General features: G+C 55.3%; 2 protein-coding genes across 2 annotated transcripts in view; both read left to right on the top strand.

Moving 5' to 3' along the window:
* VPS39 (VPS39 subunit of HOPS complex) overlaps positions 1–4,495 on the top strand; it is a 44,286-nt gene extending 39,791 nt beyond the window's left edge. The window contains exons 20-25 of the mRNA XM_045771409.2: positions 133–235; positions 456–501; positions 1,397–1,546; positions 1,710–1,844; positions 2,096–2,187; positions 2,400–4,495. Of these exons, the coding sequence (XP_045627365.2) occupies positions 133–235; positions 456–501; positions 1,397–1,546; positions 1,710–1,844; positions 2,096–2,187; positions 2,400–2,475 (602 nt within the window). The 3' untranslated portion in view covers positions 2,476–4,495. The remainder of the gene's footprint in view (positions 1–132; positions 236–455; positions 502–1,396; positions 1,547–1,709; positions 1,845–2,095; positions 2,188–2,399) is intronic.
* Positions 4,496–6,377: 1,882 nt separating this feature from the next.
* On the top strand, positions 6,378–19,913 carry PLA2G4F (phospholipase A2 group IVF). The gene is made up of 20 exons (XM_045815585.2): positions 6,378–6,488; positions 7,511–7,583; positions 8,215–8,351; positions 8,468–8,596; positions 9,037–9,077; positions 9,347–9,389; positions 9,863–9,929; positions 11,879–12,048; positions 12,181–12,294; positions 12,511–12,548; positions 12,780–12,915; positions 14,570–14,706; positions 14,985–15,207; positions 16,101–16,215; positions 16,441–16,578; positions 16,668–16,775; positions 17,766–17,960; positions 18,227–18,393; positions 19,207–19,393; positions 19,681–19,913. The coding sequence occupies exons 1-20, from the start codon at positions 6,378–6,380 to the stop codon at positions 19,899–19,901; spliced, it is 2,550 nt and encodes an 849-aa protein (XP_045671541.2). The 3' UTR covers positions 19,902–19,913.
* The last annotated feature ends 1,240 nt before the right edge of the window (positions 19,914–21,153 follow it).

Genomic DNA, 21,153 nt, shown 5'->3' with positions numbered 1-21,153 from the left:
TTTTAGCAATTTTCTCCTTGAAAAAATCCCAAGTAATACAAATAGTTTACCCATTTGTGTAACAGCTTAGCCCCTGGCCTGTGCCTACACAGTGGTGGTGGTGGTGGTTACTTACGCTCCTTCTTCTCTCAGGCCTCTTAGAAGAGCGCGCACTGCTGCTGGGCCGCATGGGAAAGCACGAGCAAGCGCTCTTCATCTACGTGCACATCCTGAAGGACACCAAGATGGCCGAGGAGTACGTTCACCCCGCCACCGCACCGCCCAGCGAGTGTGACAGCAGGCCCCACAGAGAGAGGAGAGGCGGGAGAGGCTCAGAAAGCCTCCTCCCTCCACTCTGCCTCCCGTGCTGGCCCCCCATTGTGGCGCCATCATGAGGCTGCTCCCGCAGGCAGAATCTGTGACCTCTCTCTAGACATGGCTGCCGTGGCCTCGTCTCACCACTTTCTCCCTTGCAGGTACTGCCACAAGCATTATGACCAAAACAGAGATGGCAACAAAGATGTAAGTAGTGACTCTGGCCCCAGGGAGCATGTGTGCTTTTCCCCGTCCCTCACAGCACACCTCACCCCCCGCCCCAGGGGTGGTCGCAGGTGACACTGGCAGGAGTTGCTGAGATCAACTGATATTGCATGTGTGTACTGAGGAGAGGCAGGGTGACCATACATCCTGGTGTGCTTGGGATGGTTCTGGCTCATTGTCACCCTGGTGATTATCAGTAGCCCCCCTGCCCCTTTACTTTGAGGAGTCCCAGCTCGTGTACTAGCTTATGTGGTTATTAGCCTGTTGAGGAGCATCTGATGGTTGCGATGAGGTGCGCTTACATGCTCTGTCTAGAATGCACATGGATTTGTCCGTGTCTGGAGACACTTTTGATTGTCATGCCTGGGGGTGTGGGGGGCAACTGGAATCTAGACAATAGAGGCCAGAGTTGCTGCTAAACAGTGCACTGGACAGCTTCAGCAAAGAATTAGCCAGCCCAGAATGTTGAGTGCTGAGGTTGGGAAACCCTGTGTTACTGGTACCAGTAGGAAAGATGGCATCTCATCTCGGATTAATCCTCATCTGCCAAAATGTGACAGGGTCACAGCCTCAAAGCCAGATTCCTGGGAGAGATCTTTTTGAGTCATTTTGCAGTGTTAGCATTTTGTCAACAACACAATGCTTAACAAACACAATGCATTTGATTTTTTTCTCTCAGGAAAAACAGTCCTTAATTTTAAACATCTGCAGTTGACTGACTTTACCAAACTCTTTTAAAATGTGAAAAATGATGAATTTTACATTCTCCAGGGCAGCTCTTACTATAGAACAACCCGTCTTGTTTTTAGGTGTGGTCATGCTGGGGGTTTCTGGAAGGCTTACCACCAGCCTGACGTATGTGACTTGTATGAGACAGGTGTATCTGTCCCTGCTCCGGATGTACCTGTCGCCCCCCAGTGTTCACTGCCTGGGACCAATCAAGCTGGAACTGCTGGAGCCACAAGCCAACCTCCAGGCTGCCCTGCAGGTCCTCGAGCTGCACCACAGCAAGCTGGACACCACCAAGGTCAGGAGCACTTCTGGGGAGATGGGAGGACTTGGGGGCTCACCGAATGAGAGGAGGGGATAGAGAAAGGGACTGGGGTTCGAGAACTGTGTGGCTTCAGACTTTTCCTCAGGCTCACTCCTGATCTGCCTTACCCTGTTCCCATCTCTGTTCCTGTCCCTAGGCCATCAACCTTCTACCAGCAAACACTCAGATTAACGATATACGCATCTTTCTGGAAAAGGTCTTGGAAGAAAATGCACAAAAAAAACGGTTCAATCAAGTGCTCAAGAACCTTCTCCATGCAGAATTTCTGAGAGTAAGAACCTTCCAGACTCTAGGGTGGGGTCGTAAAACTTGTTAGTATGAGACAGTTACCACATACTCCCCATAGACAAAGCAGAGCTTTGTGTTCCTTTAACATTGTAGCTCAAACTGATGTCATAACCAACTTGACACTTTCCATTAGAGGCATCTGTGGGGGCTGGGGGATGGGACAGCACCAGCCTCTGCCTTCGGTTCTGTGTGCTGGACTCTGGGGCTTCTGTCCCAGTCGCTCTCCTCTTGCAGGTCCAGGAAGAGCGGATTTTACACCAGCAGGTGAAGTGCATCATCACGGAGGAGAAGGTCTGCATGGTGTGTAAGAAGAAGATTGGAAACAGGTGAGCCTTCTCCACGGCTGTGCAGCCTCAGCTCTGATGTGGCTCATGCTCAGAAAGGATTTCTGCCTGTTAGCTGAAGGGGAAAGCGGGGCTGCTGACTCTCTTGGCCGCTGGTACTTCTAGATTTCCTTGTGGTTAAGGTGGGTCGCTTCTGGGATGGCACCTTTTCTAGGAAGTGGTCTTCTCTCCTGAGTCGTTTTCCTTTCCTACAGTGCATTTGCAAGATACCCCAATGGAGTGGTCGTGCACTACTTCTGTTCCAAAGAGGTAAACCCAGCTGACACCTGAGCCCAGCATGCCGGGGACTCTTCAGATGGACAGTCGGCTATCCCAGAGGGGGAAGGAGCACCGGCCTTAGGAATGGGGGGCTGCTTCTACCACCAGGTGTCTCCCCATTTGGACACTTCTGGCTACCTTGAGCCCTGGAACATCTCTGAATTTATCAGACTTGCGGTCTGGTGTTACCAGCTTTTTGATAGAAAAAAAGAGATTAGCTACACCTTATATACCATTGTGTTACAGGCAGTTTTGGAGAATTTACTACCCGCTTGGACGGGAGGAGGTGGGGAAGGGCATTGTCCTGCCTTTGCACACCAACCAGCTGAACAAGGAAGGTGTCTCAAGTGTCCGTAACCCCGAGATCATTTATGCAGAGTTTTCTATTTAGACACGTGCAGGACTTGGCGCAGAGCCCCCGCGCGGCGGCCTGGAGCCTGGTAGGAGAGCTGTCCTAGAGCGCCTCTCTCCACGCGGGCCGGCCCTGGCTTTCTAGGTGATGACAGTCATTTCTCCATAGTCGCCACGCCCCCTGTCCCCTGGATTCTGCCCGCTCATCGTGTTCTGTTTCAGTCTCCGTTTCGTCCTCACTATTGATTTTCTTCCTTTCTCTCTCCCTTCACTGCTCCCCCCATGCTCTGTCTCCCATTTTCCCCACACCGGGAATACCCAATATTTAAACAAGGTAAAATGAGAAGCTAGAGGAAGTCTCATTTTCCAGGATACACTGATAGCTTATTGTCAGGTATGTTGGGCTGAGAGCTCTGTGCCTAGAAGCTTAGGAGAGCATCATCCCCGGTCCCCAGGGCCGAGTGTGACGGCAGTTCTGAGGACGGCCTACGCTGGGTAGATGAGCTCTTAGGCAGACATCGGCAGAGGCGCCTGCTCATGAGTCACCTGGTTTGGTCCCTGTGAGCCGAGTGCTTTGTGCTTTGGCACCTTTCTCTCTGCGCCGGTATCGCCTGCTTACCTCACAGTCAGCCTGGCCGTCCTTCTGCAGCTTTGTTTTGCAGGGGCTGGAGGACTGTGCTGGCCTGTTGTAGGTAGGTGGTCTCTGCTACACACAGGACCCATCGATCGGATCAGGAGCTGACAGGGACGGGAGTTGGGCATGCTTGTGCGGTGCCCAGGGACAGCCAAGAGCTCTGCGGGAGTTGGTCGCGACAGCAGCACATGGGTGTATGAAGGAACTCACCGCCAGATCCCAGGAGCACTTGTAGGGGGCAGGGAGACCCCCACCCGCACCCCCCGGGGCACTGGAGGCCCGCAGGAGGAGTGTCTGGCATGGCAGGCCGAGGACCCATGAGGAAAACGGTCCTGCATCCTGTCCTCCCTGAGGTCTTGCAGACTCAGTGTTGATGCTGCTGTGTTTCTAACAGTGGGAAGGGTGGGCAACGGTGCCCGGCCCTGACAGTGTTTTAGTAGTCTGGCCTTGACAGGCCGTGGTTCTTTTTAAACCCCAGCACTGCGCCATGTGGGGTCTGTGTTGTAGGCTGACTTGTGGGTGTTGTAGACTAGGCTCCTCCCAGGCACGCTGCCCACGGAGGCTCTGAAGCGCAGAGTGCGTGCCCTCAGCATCACGCACGCAGACAGGCACTCTGCTCAGGTTTGGAAGGCGGAGCAGCGCTTTGGAAGAGCCATGTCCCTCCTGGCCATACCAGCCCACGGGAAGCAGGGCTGCCCTTGGACCTCTTTGCCCCAGCTCGAAGGAGCTTCCCCTGGGAGCAGCAGTAAAGTCATCAGGCCAGCCCTCTGTGCAGCAGAATCCCGCCCCGCCCTGCGAACCCTGACTTCCTGGCTTGCTGTGTCTGTATCTTCCATTCCCACAACCCGTGTGGCACATCCATTGGAAGCAATAAAGAACGTGTGTTTTCTTCCTTCTGGAATACATAAACGACCCAGTTTTCCCAAACTCCATTCTTCCTTCCCTAGGCTCTCTTTGCCCCCTATGGAAGTATGGAGAAGGCTAGAGATGAAAGCTCTGTAATGATTCATGAGGATCTCTCACAATAAACATCGAGTAAGAAACCGGCCTATCTGAGTCTCTTTTTCCCCCCCTTTCCTGTGAAGTTTGATGGAAATAACGATGAGGAGATAATGATTTAGCTAAGAATTGAAAAGAATAAGCCAATTAACGATAAAGAAAAAAAGTCAGTAGGACACCTCTGTCCTGTATGTCTCGATCCGTGCCATTCACCAGAGTTAGTGTGGCTGGGGGCTGACGGCTAGACAGTGCGGGTATAGAGCATTTCCAGCCTCACCAAGTTCTGTTGGACACACTGGAACTCCAGCTAATCCCGATTCTTTCTCCTGCATTTCACGTATTAGGGCCTCATGCCTCTTCTTGCAGCTCCTAATGACTGGGAGAGTCATGGAAGGTATGGAACTGGTGGGATTGAAGGGCCCAAGAATGTTAGAGAAGTGGAGAAAGGTTGGTCCATTTTGGCCAGCTCCAAAGGGGCAGTTTGGTCCTTCTGTGTCCTCCTCTTTAGCCATCTGTGGTCATCCTGAGAGTTCTTTATTGAGGCACAAGTCATGTGACTTCCAGGAGAGGGTGTCGTACAGCCCAGAGCATGGGATGCCAGACTGCTCTGTGGGCCCCCACTCAGGCCCCTCTGGAGTGGATCCTCCACACACTGTGTAGACACCAGCAGTGGGGGGGCAATCTGGCATCTCTGAGACCCTAGCACAGGTCTTGGCTCTGTGTTCCAAATTAAGCAGAAACAGGCCCTCCCCTTGGGGCCTGGCCAATGATAGTCATCCCCTTCTTTTCTAGGAGGTTCTAGTCTAAACTTGCCTATAGGTTCATTTTGGAGTTGAATCACCTCTTTCTTTGGATTTTTCTTTCTTCAGTCTCCACCTCAGGCCTGGGGGTGGAGAGTGGAGATGACTAAGTGTTGGCTGAAGAACAGAAATTATCTCCCAACAGCACTGCTCCAGAGAGCCTTTCTTCTGGAAACTGCCTTTCTCACCATCCAGACGGCTGTTGTCCACAGAGGGTCACATACCATCTGTAGCCTAAGGCTTATGATGATCAAAAGAGGACTCTCTAAAAGCCTTATCTCCAGTAGCTTAAGCAGGCAGGCCTGCTTTTCAGCTGTCCCTATTAATACCACCTGACAGTATCCCTGTTTACCTGGGCCATCCAGGTATATGCACCGATCCAGGAAGAGGGCCCCGGACAAAAGCCACACAGCGTCAGGAGGCCATGAATTTCCTCAGGATATGGATGGATCCTCCTCACCCTTGGTTGCAAGGCCTAGTGTAAGTCTGGTACACAGCAGTCTGTCAGTGTTTGATGAATAAATGAGGGAGGTCACAAGCGATGAGAAACACATTTGGGTCCAGATAAAACTGAACCAGAGATTTCCATGTTTCTGCTTAAGAGCTGTGGGCAAGGTGGGACTTGAAGGGCAGATGGTTTTAGTACTTTTTTCTAGCTGGAGGAGACAAGGCCCTGATGCAGCACTTCCTGCCTTCCATCCCCTGCACCTGCCGTGTCAGCATTGTCTAGAAGGCTTGTTGGAAATAGGAACACCTGGGTTCTACCAACGCCCACGAAATCAAATCATCGAGAGGGTGAGGCTCAGGTAACTATTTTCCATAAGCAGCCCGATGATAACCAGAGGCTGGGGTTTGGGAACCAGAGTACCAGTTCCTCATCCTCTTGGAGAAGGACTGAAGTGTCTCCTGCATGAGGGAATTGGACTCCAGTCACTTCCCGGAACACATCAAACCCCACCTCCGGCCCCAGCAGGCCACCCAACCCTGAGTCCTCAGGAGAGTGGCCAGCTCCACCCTCCCCACCTCAACGTTTCCTGTCAGACCTGAGCTAGCAGTAGTGTAGCCGGAGGAGAGCAGGGTGGCTCTGGAAAGCGGACAGGGCTTCCAGCTGGGAACCGTGCTGCCTGGCCATGCACCGGGTGCTCGGGCCAAGGTGGCTGGCAGGCAAGGGGCTGCCCCTCCTGGGGGCAGTGCTGCTGCTCAAGAGAGAGAAGAGGGGACTTCAGTGGAGGCAATTGCGGGTAAAGTACCTGGTCTTCCCTGGGAAGTGTAGACTGCAAGAGCCCTGGGAGCACTGGGCCCCGTGAAGACTGAGGCCAGCCGGGACTGGGTTCTGATCTGCGCTGGAACCAATTTGCTCTAGCCAGCCTGGCAGAGCTTAAATTAAAGAGGTTGGCCAAGACCTTGGCTTTTGGAAATAAGCCCCCTCCCTGCCAATTAGGATGGAGGGTGAGGTCCTGTGATACTTGCAGCTGTTGGCTTTGCCCAGAACGCCCCCACTTGGCTGTAGAGTGCCCCAAGGGTAAAGGAGGAAGGTGCTTGCTGGGATTTTGAGGGGATAGCCTCACTCCCAGGAGAGTGCAGTCTGTTGTTACCTCTCTTGAGCCCAAGCTGTTGTCTCCTTAGGGACTCATCAGACCAGTACAAGCTGGGTGACACCTGGTTTCCCTTCACCTGCCGCCTCCTAGGGGGTGTGGCCCTCGCCAGTGAGCTGGTGGGTGGGGTCGATCATGGCTTTCTCTTCTGATCTTTAATCTCCTAGGTGCAGCACTCCAGCTCTCACTTAGGCTTCCAAGCGCTAACAGCAGCACGGAAGTGGGGGGAGCTGCCCATTTGCAGTGCATCACAACCGTTAATTAGTAACAATGGCTACATATATTAAGCACTAATACCAGGCACTTCATAGAACTACTTATTTAAAAATCACCACAACCCTATGGGATTGCAAACCCCCGTTTATAGATGGGGAAAATGAAGCATGGGGAAATCAAGTAATTTGCCCAAGGCCATTCAGCTAATCCATGGTGGAGCTTAGATTTGAACCCAGCGTGACTGATTCCAAAGTCCAGGCTCATCACCGATAATGCTGAACTCCCGGTGTCAGAAAGCCTCTGAGGTCCCAGGCACAGCAACTTCAGTGACCCTGGGCCCCCTGCTGCTCTATGAGGGAACGAGGAAGCCTGAACTGGGCACCACTGCAGGAAGAAGATCAGGCCCCCTACCCAGCTTCCCAGAACTGAGTTCCAGAGTTTTACTGTTTCAGCGGGAAACCCACCCATACTATGACCTCCAGGTGAAGGTGCTGAGGGCCAGAAATATCCAGGGCACAGATCTGCGTGAGTGACCCCCAATTCCACCCTTTCTCCCCTTCCTTTCCCTGGTGCTTCAGAGCTCAGCAGGAGCTGGCTGGAAGTGAGTGAGTGAGTGTGTGTGTGTGTGTGTGTGTGTGTGTGTGTGTGTGTGTGTGTTTGGAGTGGGGCAGAGGGGCTGGTGCTGACTGTGGAGGGAGTTCCTCCCTGGTGAGGGAGCTCCAGGGCAGGCAGGCAGGGGCTGGAGGGGAAACCTGTGCAGACCTTGGACTTCTCCTTGAGTCTAGCAAGTGGAGCAGTGGCAGCCTGGATGAGCATGTGAGGCCTAACGTGGCTGTTCTCCAGCCGCTTTCCACACCAGTGCTCACCATGGAAGGGGACTTGGTTGCCTGAATTAGGCCCTTTCAGGGGATTACTCAACGGTCTGTGCAGCCATGTGGTCTTTTCAACTGACCACTTCAGGATTCAGTTGAATGGGAGGTGTAACTGGTCCAGATGGAGTTAAGGACATTGGCTCTCCCCCCATCTCCTTGTCCCACACAGGCAGCCTCCTCTCCCCCCTCAGCTCCTTTCCTTCTCCCTGCCCCAGCCTTCTTCCGGGAACCTTTCTAGCAAAAGAGCTAGACGCTGAGGACCCCCTCCCCCATCCCACCTGCAGTGTCCAAAGCCGATTGCTATGTGCAACTGTGCCTGCCCACTGCGTCCTCCAGCCCCACCCGGACAAGGATGGTGGCCAACTGCAGTGACCCCAAGTGGGATGAGACCTTCCACTACCAGATCCACGGTGCTGTGAAAGTGAGGCCAGCAAAGGGTCCCGGGCAGTGGAGGGAGAGAGCTCCTCCAGTGGAGGGAGAGGGCTCTGTGCCCTCCCGCCCTGCCTCAGGCTCCCACCTCTCATCTGCCATTCCCAGAATGTTCTGGAGCTCACCCTCTATGATAAGGATGTCCTGGACAGTGACCAGCTCTCCCTGCTACTGTTTGACCTGAGGAGCCTGCAGCCTGGCCAACCCTACAGGCATACCTTCCTACTCAACCACCAGGTGAGCCACCCCACCTGTGCCAGCAATGAACCAAACTCAAGGAGAGCAAGTCTGGCACAGGGCACTGAGGTGATGGCTCCTGGTCAACACAGGCCAGGCCTCCAAGACAGACCCTCCTCTGTCCTACACCACTGAGCCTACAAAGGTTTCCCCTCAAACATTTCTTCCCCGAGTCGAGCCAAAGTGTGAGCTCCTTGAGGGCAGAGCACTTTGTCTGTCTTGGCCACTGCCAAACCCTCGGTGTCTAGAACAGGGCCCAGCAGACAGTCTGGAGTGCGTGAACCTCCTCATGAAGATGCTCCCCTTCCTGGGCCTGTGAGAAGCCACCACAACAGTCCCCTCTTCTAGTCCCTGGAGCTGAGCAGGGTAGGCGGCAGGGACGGTCTCTGATGCCTTCAGAGCTCTTTGAAAATGAATGCTCCCTTGCTTCCCTCGTGTAGGATTCCCAAGAGCTGCAGGTGGAATTTTTTCTGGAGAACAGGTAAGTCCAGGTGGTGCCCATGCCCAGTTACACCAAGAATCACGGACAGCTCTAGCTGTCAATCACCGGTTCTGCCCTGGCCTGGCCTGGCCTGGGCTGAGAGGGAATGTCCTACTCCAGACACCCATTTGAGTGTTGGCGACAGGCCCGCGCCTATCCTCAAACCTGGCTGTGCTCCCCGTGCTCTTCCAGCTGCTTTAATCACATTATTAGAGTAACAGCTGTCTCAAGGGGAGCCAAATGTCCCATGAGCCCCTCATCTTTTGCAGCCAGGTGCCCGCATCTGAAGTCATCACCAACGGGGTCCTGGTGGTGAGTAGGGAAGGCAAGCTTGGGGCTGTCCAGGGCTGGGAGGGGGGAAGTGCAGAGTCCATGATTGAGCCTATCATGCCCCCTTGCCTCTGAAGGACACTCAAACCCTCCTGAGAGGGCAAGTGTGCTAGGGAGGCATCTCCAGGGACCAGGGGCAAGAAGCTCCCTCAAGTCAGAGCAGAAAACTCAGAAGCCCTCCTTCCTACCCTGTGCACTGGGACCCCTGGCTGCTGGGACTGCTGAAGACACTGCTATCAGAGCCCCTCTCCTCCTTCCCCTTTCCCACCAGGGCCACTTCTTCTGAGTCCTGGGAGGGGGACTGCTACAAAAGATTCCTACCCACAAGGCAAAGGCCCTGGCAAAGTTGTTAACCTGGGCCCTGCCCCAGATACCCCTCCTTCCGCCCTGGTCTGGGCCCTGTGCAGGGAGAGCCCTGTGAACTGTCAGCTCCCAGCAGCCTCTGCTTTCCTCAGGCTCACCCCTGTCTGAGAATCCAGGGTACCCTCGGGGAAGATGGCACAGCTCCACCTCGAGAGTATGGTGAGTCTGGTCTATGGCCTTGGGTCTTGCCTTCTCTCCTGGGTTTGGGGGCTGCTGATTTCTAGAAGATGAGTCCAAGGCAGGCAGTTCTTAAAGGTTTTACCGCTCAAATCAGACGAAGGATGGCACGGATTGCCTCTGAAAGTAGTGAATTTCCTGTCCCTGGAAGTGTTCAAGCATAGCAGTTGTATCGACCCAACCACTGCTCTGCAAAAAGCAACCCTAAGTCTCAGGGGCAGACGACAGGAAGCATTTCTTTAGCCCACATGTCGGATGGTCAGCTGGTGCTTGGCTGATCTAAGCTGGGCTTGGCAGGAGGGACCTGGCTTTGTGCCATATGTCCCTCATCCACCTTCTATGACCCGTGAACAGTCATGTTCTGAAGCTATCAGCAGAGGCACGAGAGCGAGCCCAAATGAGCAGGTGGTTTTCAAGCCTTCAGTCACATCACAGCCACTACCTGACATTTTGCTAGCCGAGACACATCCCAAGGCTGACCCTAAAGTTGGAGGGCAGGCAATCCAGCTGGCCTCTCGGTGGGAGGAAATGAAGTCACACAGCAAAGCGTGGGAATTCCAGGAGCGAAGAACTAGGGCCACTGAGGTAGTGTGCGAGAGGGGGCGGCCACTCAGGATGGGGGAGTCCAGATGCAGAAGCAGAGCAGAGGCTGTGGGACAGCTAAGGTCCCCTCTGATGCTGAGAGTCTGAGCCCCCATGATGAGTCCACGTAACGTTCCAGGACTCATGGGAGCCAGGCACTGTGTTCAGCATTTCGCATGTCTTTTATCTTTAATTCTCATAACAACCCATAAAATACAACTATTATTCTCTTAAGTTACGAAACCATGGCTCAAACAAGAAACTCGCTTAAAGTCCCACAGCCTGAAAGTGGGAGAGCCAGGACCAGACCCACGTCTGTGGCATTTGGGGGCCTGTCTGCTCTCTCCACCACAGATCCTATTGTTTCTGCCTCTGAACAGCACATAGCAATCTCCGGCCATAAACCACGGTGTGAAAGAAGTATCAGTTTCCTTATTTTCTCTAATTCCCACCCACCTGGGGTCATGTCACGTCTCCAGGTCTCATTTAGGGCCAAGGAGTCTGTGTTGGGCGAGAGATTCCATGTGGACCTCTGTTCCTGAAGCATCTGTCATATCCTGGACTCTCTGTTGCTCCCAAGTCATGTTTAGGGTCTGGGGCTCTTTTGTGAGGCTGTCTGGGGTCCCCTCTATCTGAGCGTCATGCACATTTCTCTCAGGGGTTTTGCCTCCTCCCCAGAAAGCTGCTTGGAACAGGGTGGGCCCACCAGCCTCCCTCTTCGCCTCTTTCTAGCTTGGGCTGGCTCTCCCCTGCTTCTCCAAGCCTCCACCCACCCACTTCTTCCTCTCATCTCCTCTGCACACCCTCTGTTCATGCAGGGTCTTACACTTTGAAAATAAAGGACAGGACAACTTGCTGCATATTTGTTTTCTCCCTGGCCACAAACCTTCCCCCAGGTGATGAGCACAGAGCTTGAATGGAGGCAAGAGATGGGGCGAGCGACTACCAGTTGAAGACTGCTAATTAATGTTAATAATGTGTGATAATTATAACATTATAATTGTTACAGAATTATATTTTACACACTTAATATAATAATCTCAAAATCATCAGCCCCATAAAGTCTGGGCAAGGAATGCTCTCCCTCCCTGCCCTTCCCCCTTCCCTAGGCATTGTGTGTTTCCCACCTCCCCCAGGTTCCCAGTTCTGACCAGGACAGGTTATAGGACCCCAAGGGTCCTTCGTGATGTCTTTGCTATGGGGCACAGAGCCAGAGAGTGAGCGGGGCAATGAGTTGGCATTTCTAAGGGTAAAGAAAGGGGAGTTGCTGTTCAGGGTGCTACCATCATGTGCCACACACACCCTCCCCCCCCCATTTTCCCCCCCTCACCTGGGCCCTCTGCTCCCAGGCTCTAGGCATATTCGGCTGACAGTGCCCGGGGCCTACGAGAAGCCACAGCTCTTGCCCCTGCAACCCCACAAAGAGGGAGGCCTTCCAGCCACCTTCATCTTTCACGTGAATCCAGTGATCAGCTCCAGGCTGGATGTGGAGCTGGGGGAGAAGCTCACAGTCCTGCAGGTGAGTGAGCCCATAGAGTGGGAAGGTGTGGATGAGAGAATCAGTCCAGCCTAGAGGGGTGTCCCAGGGCTACCATGGAAGTACATGTTCCTTCACCATGAAGGGTCACAAAGGGTGTTTTCTTCTCTGCAGAGTGGCCCAAGTGCTGAACTGGAGACCCAGACCAGCAAGCTGGGCGAGGGGGGCATCCTGCTCTCTTCTTTGGCCTTAGGCCAGGAGGAACAGCGTTTCGTGGCCTTGGGGGAGGTAAGGCTCCCTCTGGGTGCCTGCGGGACCCCTGCCTGCTCTGTGACTACCAAAAGATGGCTGGGGGGGAGGGGGCTAAGAGGAAGGTCAAGGGGCCTGAGAGGGAGGGGGTCAAGATCAGGCCAGCCTGGAGTTCAGCCATGAAATAGAGCTCTGGGCTACAGGTGGGAGAACCCCACTCAGGGCACTCAGGGCTGGGGCTCTTGTCTCTTTCAGGACCAGGAGGTGGTTCTGAGTATGAAGGCAGAAATGAGGTGAGAAAGGCTGACTTCAGGAGGAAGGCTCTTGGGCTAGGCTGGAAGCATCGGGGCTCTTCTGCCTCCTCAACTCAGCCTGGGTGGCAGAGGGCATGTCTGGTTCTGGTAAGGTCTTTCTAAGGGGTTCCACGGAATGTGGGTCTGCTCCTGTGAAAAATGGGCTGGGTCTGAGGATCTCCTCCAGTGAACAGTCGCCCAGCACCCCACCCCCACCCCTATCTGAGACAGCTCTGGAGACCTTGACCTGCGCCTTGGCTTTGGCTTGTGTGACGGGGAACAGGAGTTTCTGGACAAGAGGAAGCAGATCGTGTCTAAGGCCCTGCAGCAGGTGTTGGGATTGAGCCAGGCTCCTGACGGTGGCCAGGTATGAAATGGAGGAGGTGGCCCCCAGGGTCACCAGGACCAAATTCAGCCTCTTCTCTTGAGAGGACTGTGTGGCCAAGAGGCGACAGGAAGCCTTGAGGAAGGGCAGAGAACGGAGGAGGAAGCGGCAGGCCTGTTTACCTGAGCTAACAGGCAAAATCAGGAGAGTCAGGACCTTGTATGTAACAAGGGATGAGCAGCCCTGGCCAAGCAAGGTATATTAGTCCCCTCAGGCTGCTGTTCAGTTCTGCCATAACAGAACACCCAGACTGGGCAGCTTAGACAACAAGTACTTATTTTCTCCCCTGGAGGCTGAAAGTTCAAGATTAAGGTGCATCAGGGTTGGTTCCTGATGAGGCTTCTCTTCCTGGTGTGTAGACAGCTATCTTCCTGCTGTGTCCTCACGTGGCGCTTCCTCCAAGCATGTACAGAGGGGTAAGGGGCAACTTCTGTCTTCCTCTTCTTACAAGGACTCCAGTACCATTAGAGAAAACCCCACTGTTGTGGCTTTACATAATCTGTAGTCGCCTTGTAGGCCCTTTCTTCACGAAGGCTTCAATATATGCATTTGCAGAGGCGGGGTGCAATTCAGTCCGTAAGCACAGACAAAAGGATTTGGAAGTGGAGGGTCCATGGGAGCCTGCGGCCGGGAGGCAGGCAGGCAGGAAGGCGGTACCAAGGGAGAGAGCTAAGGTGAATCAGGAACGAGTTGGTGGCTTCCTCCTGGTGGGGAGCATACTCAGGAGTTGGAGCCAATTCCCGGGGCTGATGGGTGAGCAAGCCCAGACCGTTCCTTTGGTCTGGCCTGCTCTGTACCAGCTCTCCCCTCCATAGGGGGAGGGTAAAGAGGGCACAGACCTGGCTTTCCAGGATCTCTGTGTCCTGTAGCACTCCCAAGGGACAGTGCCCTTGCTGAGCGCTGGCCAGGAGCGTTTCTGTCAAGACAGAAGAAAGGGCAGGGAAGGGAACCACAAGTCTGGGGGCAAAGCTTCATGGAAAAGCTGAGCAGCCAGAAAGCTGCTAGTCTGATCCCACCAGGCACCTCTGATCCTGAAGAGATATCTGGGCACCTCTCATGTCAGGCAGGTCCAGGCTACTTGGTGGTCTTTGCCACTGTAGCCCAGTGGTTCTCAACTGGGGGCCATTTCACCCCCACCCACCCAGAGGACATTTGTCACTGTCTAGAGACATGCTTTAGGATCACCACTAGGGGCGGGGGAGAGGGATGCTCCTGGCATCTCCTGGGTAGAGGTCTGGAATGCTGCTAAACATCCTACAACTTACAGGACAGCCCCTCGCGACAAAGAATTAGCCAGTCCCAGATGATCAACAGTGCCAAGACTGAGAAGCCCTGCTCCAATGGTTTGGGGTGAAAGCCAGCGTACCTTCCAGTTACACACTTTCCTGGTGCGATGGTTAAGAGTCATGCCGCTTTGGGTTCATAGCCCATCACTTACCACCTGTATGACTGTGGGCACATTATCCAACCTTCCTGTGCCTCAGTTCCTACTCTGCAAAATGGGGATCCCACTGGGTTGCTGTGAGGATTCAGTGAGATAAGACATATACAGCTCTTAACGCAGCGTCAGCATTGCAAGCAACAGTACGTAAACGACAGTGGTGGTCGGTGTTGTTACGATTATTGTCGTGCTCAGGTGCCTGTGGTGGCTGTGCTGGGTTCCGGAGGTGGAACCCGAGCCATGTCTTCCCTGTACGGCAGCCTGGCAGGGCTGCAGGAACTCGGCCTCCTGGACACTGTGACCTACCTGAGCGGGGTCTCTGGGTCTACCTGGTACGTGCAGTGCGGGCAGGGGGCAGAGTAAAGGAGAGCCCTGAAGGGGCAGGAGTGTGACTGGTGGTCTAGTGGATTCCCTGAAGGGGTGCTGGGATCCTGCCACCAAGGGGGTTAGGAGGGGCAGGAAGGCACTGCATTTCCAGGCCTCCTTGAGTGGGTGGGGCAGGGCAGGGGGTACAAGGCACGGAGAGGCGGGGCATCAGCAGACATCTGCATCCCTCTCTCCCCTTGCTATGCCCTCCTGCCCCACTGCCCCTAATACCCTCTGTGCCCAGGTGCATCTCCACCCTCTACCAGGACCCAGCCTGGTCCCAGGTGGCCTTGCAGGGCCCCATTGAGCGTGCCCAGGCTCGGGTCTGCAGCAGTAAGATGGGGGCGATGTCCCCGGAGCGCCTGCAGTACTACGCCCAGGAACTGGGGAGCTTGGAAGGCAGCGGCCACAGTGTTTCCCTCATCGACCTCTGGGGTCTCCTCATTGAATATTTCCTCTACCAGGAGGTAAGAGATGAGCACATAATAAATAAACCTGGCTCCTTTCCACCCCTGCCCCACCAGCACACACTCTGCCTTCGTGGCTAGGCTACGATGGAACATTTGCAAAGCTGTCCCTTAGGTCTGAGCTCTCTGAGGACAAGAGGTGAGACCCCTGGGTGGGCTGACTGTGCTTCCTCTTTCCTGGCCCCTAACCCCTGGGAAGGGAGGGGTGGGTCTGCAGTTCTTGGGTCTGTCTGCATATTAGAATCACCTGCACGGCTTTTCAAAAACACCCAGGCCTGGGCCCCACTTCCAGAGGTACTGGTTAGGATTGGTCTGGGTTCCAGCACTAGCACACGTGTGTTTTTGAAAGTGTTCCAAAGGGTTCCAACCTGCAGCCTAGGCCGAATGCCACTCCGGCCTGCTGGCCAAGCTGCCTGCTGCTCCTAGAGCTGCAGGCCCGGCTCGAGCTGGGAGATGAGAGGAGTCAGAGCTGAGTGAGGGTCTCAGCCCTGGGGGCCTGGCCCACGGGGGGGTGGAGGTATATCACAAGTGATTTCTCATGTCTAAGAAAAGAAACCATATTTTTGAATGATTTATTTTTTAAAGAAAGTAAGCTGGATTTTTTCAGTTTTTCCTTTGAAAAAGGTCACTGACTCCCTTGGGCTCTAATATGCATTCTTGAACAGGAAAGTGGGCAGAGTTCCCAATGACCCTGGAATCGCACAAAACTCACGATGGCCTTACCTGGGCTGCAGCCTAAAGCCTGGCCTTAGAGAGCTGTCTCTAGAGCACTAGCTTTGGCAGCCCCAGTCTCTGGTGGGCACGCCATTCCCTACAGGGTATCAGGCCTCAGGCCATGGGGATGGGGGGAGGGAGTTCCCCAAAAGCCAAGTGCCTCCCTTCCTGCCTGCCAGGAAAACCCCACCAGGCTGTCTGACCAGCAGGAGGCTGTCAGCCAGGGCCAGAACCCTTACCCGATCTACGCCAGCATCAATGTCCGTACCAACATCAGCGGGGAGGACTTTGCAGGTGCCTGGGTGTGGGGACCCGGGAAGCAAGTGGAGGCAGTGGTTGGTAGGAGGGTGTGAGAGGCCAGCACTGGTCACGTACACATGGGAGCCTTGGAGCACGGTGGGCTTGCTGCCTCCAGCTCTTGGCAAGTCTGATTCCTGCCCCGGCACTCAAGTGGGAGGGGAAACCCTGGGGTCCTTGTGGAAGGCTCTGGCTAACATTCCCTTCACTCTGGGCCCCCAGAGTGGTGCGAGTTCACCCCCCATGAAGTCGGCTTCCCCAAGTATGGGGCTTATGTCCCCACTGAGCTCTTTGGCTCTGAGTTCTTCATGGGGCATCTGCTGCAGCCCCGGCCCGAGCCCCGGATCTGCTACCTGCAGGGTGAGTCTGGGCTGGAGGGCTGGGGACCGGGCAGGGGCCGGGCCAGGCCCTGAGATGGGCTGCACCCAGGGCCTTGCCTTTCTTCTTAGGTATGTGGGGCAGTGCCTTTGCAGCCAGCGTGGATGAGATCTTCCTGAAGACTGCTGGCTCGGGCCTCAGCTTCCTAGATGGGCACAGAGGGAAGGTAAACATCACAGGTAAGGGTGGACACGCTGACCTCCCTGCACCCCTCCTTCTAGCCCCAGCACCCTGGCTGAGGCACAAAGGACAAGGAAGGGGTGATGCAGGACTTGACTGTCCCACGGGGTTCAGAGAAGTCCTGAGGAAATGACTTCTAGCTAAGGGCCTCCCGCTGCCCAGAGGCCTGTGGGGACAGTGTGCCTGGGGAGCTGGGGGAAAAGCCCATGTCAGAAAAGCCAGTGGGAGTTGTGAGTGCTGTATGACAAGGCCACAGCTTTGAATTCTCTGCTTTGGTTCCCGTTATGTCAACTCAGTCTAGGACCACTGGGCATCTGGTGGCTGTCTGTCCACAGCCCTCGGGGCTCCTCTCAGGGCTGCTCCTTAAGTGGCCTACGAGCTTCCTGCTGCACAGAATACCTTTTCTACCTTTCTTCCCTGGATAATGTCTGCTCATCTCTTAAGATTCAGCTCAGACATCATTTTGTCTGGGGGCTTCTCTGTCCTACTCCATCCCTCCAGGCTGATCGAGGGTCTTACCACCAACGTCCCACAGCACTTATCCTTATCTTGAGGCATTGTTACGATTTATGATCTCTTTATATGGCTCTCCCCTAAGTAGGCTGTGAGCCCTGGGGGGCCAGGACCGGGCTCTAGTCACCTTCGCATCCCTCGTGCCTGGCACAGTGCCCAGCACGCAGTACTCCTCAGTGGGTTTTTTCTGGATGAAATTCTGATTGGAAATTGTATATACAACTTAATTTTCAAAAGGGGAAATAAATGATCACTTAATAAATACAATGCCATAGGCAACTTTCAAAATACAGGCAACCTGAAAGAAAAGGTCATTTAAAAGAGGTTCTGGGAAGCAGTGGTCTGAGGCTTGGGAGCTGGGGGGAAGGAGGGATGAATGTGGGGAGGAGATAAAGGGGGTTCCCTGAGCCATAAGGGCCACTGGACAAAGGGGGGCACCACTTCTCACTGTATTTCACTCTCGCACCCCCACCTAGATGACTGCCAGAAGCTCCAGCTGCATGACCCCACACGTCTGCGAACCAGGCTCTTCACCCCCCAGGGCCCCTTCTCCCAGGCTGTGCTGGACATATTCACCTCCCGCTTTACCTCCGCAGAGAACTTTAATTTCACCAGGGGCCTCTGCCTACACAAAGACTATGTAGCTGGCCGGGAGTTCATGGCCTGGAAAGGTGGGTGCTGCTCTGGGTGGGGGTCCCCCGCTGCCTACGCCTCTGACTCACTGGGGCCCGCCCTGCCTTTTCCCCTGGGGCTGGGTTGTGGGCTCCTGCTGCCCAGGGGGCTGTGGGGGAAGGACTGGGATGTCCGCTGGGAGGCAGGGCCAGGGGCTGGGGTGGGAGACTCTGTTGCCATCAGAAGCAGGGGAGGAGAGATCTCTACAGAGAGATCTTGGCGTTCCCAAGGTGAAGAGAAGAGCGAGCTTCTGTCCCTGTTGCAGCTACGCACCCTGACGCCTTCCCCAACCAGCTCACTCCCATGCGGGACTGCCTGTGCCTGGTGGATGGGGGCTTTGCCATCAACTCTCCGTTCCCACTGAACCTGCTGCCCCAGAGAGCGGTGGACCTCATTCTGTCCTTTGACTACTCCCTGGAGGCCCCTTTTGAGGTAAGGTGGTGGTGGGGAGGAACTGAGGTTCTCTGTTGAGGCGGCCCGGCTGGGCATTTAGGGATTGGCCTTCATGCAGGACCTGCGTTCTAACCTGTGGGCGGGTACCTTGTGAAGACCTTAGTGGCACTTGTCCCCCTAGCTGGAGGAGGGGGATTGCTGAGGCTCTGGGATGGAGTGGGAGTCGGGAGAAGAAGCCAAAGACAGTCCTCAGGAGTCTTCCATCCTGGTGAAGAGAAGGCTCCTGTGTTGGCCCCTGCCTATTTCTGAAAGCATTCTGTCTAGACCTGTGTTGGGGTCTGGTGTCCCTTAGTTACTGTGGTACCAACAGAGACATCAGCTCCCCCCGGGGTGTCTCCAGCGGCAGCTCCCTCAAGCCCTGTGGGGTAGTGGACACGTTCCACCTTCTGGATGAGGGTTCTGGTTGCACTGCTGGCTTTCTTCTCCTCCTTATCCTCCTGGGTCTAAGGAGAGCCTGGGATTAGATGATGGATAAAGCCTCTTCCCATGTGACCTTCCGTAATCATTCAGTCTCCCCCTGGTGACACTGAAATCAGCCCCTAAGAGGGAGCAGGGAGGGGTCGGAGAAGGCAAGCAGTGGGTGATTCTGGGAGGAATGACTGTGAGAACGCTGGGGATCATCATCATTAATCTGCACAACCACCCCACTAGAGTTATTCCCGTTTTTATTTTGTAAATAAAGAAATGGGCTCAGAAAGGCAATGTCACCTGCCTGTAGTCACTCAGCCAGCAGGGGGGCTGTGTGGGCGTAGGGGGTAGGAGGCAGTGTCAGAAGCTGGCCTCCCTGCCCAGGTCTTACAGATGACAGAGAAGTACTGCCTGGACCGAGGCATCCCCTTCCCAAGGATTGAGGTGCTCCCTGAGGACTTGGAGGAGCCCCGAGAGTGCTACCTGTTCGCCGAGGCCAAGGACCCCCGCTCACCCATTGTGCTGCACTTCCCCCTTGTCAACCGTACCTTCCGCACACACCTTGCACCAGGTGAGGGGAGGCGCTAGGCCGGGGTCTGGTGGTGGGGCGCTGTGCTGAGAGTGGGCTTCCGGGACAGTGTACCAAAGCGTGCCTCCCGGAGGCCCCAGCTGGCCACTGCTGCCCTTTGCTCCCGGGGCCTCAGCCCTCACACTGGCCCCACTCCTCCTGCTGGTTGAGAGAGAGGAAATGTGGGTCTGGCCCCATATCCTAGGGCTGGGGGCGGGGAGCTTCCGGGCTGGCAGCTCCTAGCCCCAGAGTGCCCCCAGCTTGGCCTCATCTCCACTTCCCACCCACAGGTGTGGAGCGACAAACACCTGAGGAGAAGGCCCGTGGGGACTTTGCCGTCAACGGGTCAGACACGCCCTATGGCATGATGAACTTCACCTATGAGCCTGAGGAGTTTGAGCGGCTGGTGGCTCTGAGTCGCTACAATGTTCTGAACAACGCAGAGACCGTGAGGCAGGCCCTCCGGCTGGCTCTGCAGCAGCGGCAGGCTGGGGACAGGGCCGGAGGCTGACCAGGCTGGAGTGGGAAGACCGTGAGAGAGGGGAGTGACATGGCTCCAAACCAGGGTTTGAGAGAGCGGAGTGGTAGACGCTGAGGGGCTCCTGCCTCCCATGTTACAGGGACCTGTTTTAGGCCCTCCAGGCCCCAGAAAGCTCCTGCATAATGGCATCTTGGCTTTGGGACTGTGACCTTCTCGTAGGTGTTTCTGGGAAATGATGGGGCAGTAAGTCTCTCTGGGGCTCTTGGGGATGGGGGGCAGAGGTGAGCAATGCTCATTTTACATTGGAGTGTAGAGGGGATCAGGCAACAGTCTAGCCCCAGGGCCTGTCCCAAACGCAGAAGGACCTTAGAGGGCCCAGGTCTTCAGACCTCACCAGACTGGGAGCTGTGAGAGCTGAGGCACAGGTTCCTCTCCTTAAGCTGAGACCAAAAGTAAAGAGGCCTCCATCTAATCCACACTTTTGCAAATGGCTGGGGTCCTGGATACAGTGCTCAGTGTGATCGTGAATAAGGGGGGACTTCCGGGGCTGCCAGTTCATTCACTAACTCCGTCCTTCAGCCTGCTGACTCTCCTTCGCCTCTGGCCTCCCCTGTCCCTCTCACTGCTTAGCCTCCTGAAGGCTATGGGGATGGTACCCCCCCATCCTGGTGGGGCTCCCGCCGCTGGGTGTGCTCCTGTCTCTGTGTTAATGACTAATGCTTCACTCTTTAAACTCAGGCCGCGCTCTCTCCTCACGTACACAGCTGCCACCTCCTGCAAATAGGCGGCCGTTCCCAGAGGCTCCATGGGTGTGTCGGGAGGGTGCGTTTGCTTATCAGGGAGCAGAGGAAGTGTGTGCGTGTTCCTAGTGAGGGTGGGGCAGCCGAGCACCTGTCTTGGCCAGGGATGGGCCATGGTGGAGGGCGCCCGGCTGGGAACTCAGAGGCCTGGGTTCCTGCCTCTTTCGCAGACACATGCTGTGGTCTGGGCAGTCTGCCCCTCTCTCTCCCTGTCTTTCATCTCCCCTGACCAAGGTGGGATCCTCCGAATAGCAGGAGCCTCTCTAGCACGCACAGATTTGAAGTCTGTGGAGAGGAGATCCACTCTGACTAGGTGTGATCTGGGGTCCCAACAGGCTGTGGGCCTCTGCAGCCTCCTTCTCCCCACCCCCATCCCGCACAGTGTGGAGCTGCCTGGGGCCCTTCAGTGGCCCGGATGCCATACTCTCTTGAACCCTTGCTTCTACTGCCCTCTCCTCCAGAGTGCTCTCTCGGGCTGCAGC

The sequence above is a fragment of the Ursus americanus genome, chromosome 36 (assembly GCF_024610735.1).
Source record: "Ursus americanus isolate L20-20 chromosome 36, mUrsAme1.1.p, whole genome shotgun sequence".
Lineage (NCBI taxonomy): Eukaryota > Metazoa > Chordata > Mammalia > Carnivora > Ursidae > Ursus > Ursus americanus.
The sequence above is the reverse complement of the archived record's forward strand: the minus strand, read 5'-3'. Positions and strand labels throughout refer to the sequence as shown.

Excerpts from the sequence above, each read along its gene's own strand:
- PLA2G4F (XM_045815585.2), top strand. The coding sequence starts at position 6,378 with ATGCACCGGGTGCTCGGGCCAAGGTGGCTGGCAGGCAAGGGGCTGCCC. Across the intron at positions 12,295-12,510 it reads GTTTCGTGGCCTTGGGGGAG|GACCAGGAGGTGGTTCTGAG; the intron begins GTAAGGCTCCCT and ends TGTCTCTTTCAG. Across the intron at positions 16,776-17,765 it reads AGGGAAGGTAAACATCACAG|ATGACTGCCAGAAGCTCCAG; the intron begins GTAAGGGTGGAC and ends ACCCCCACCTAG.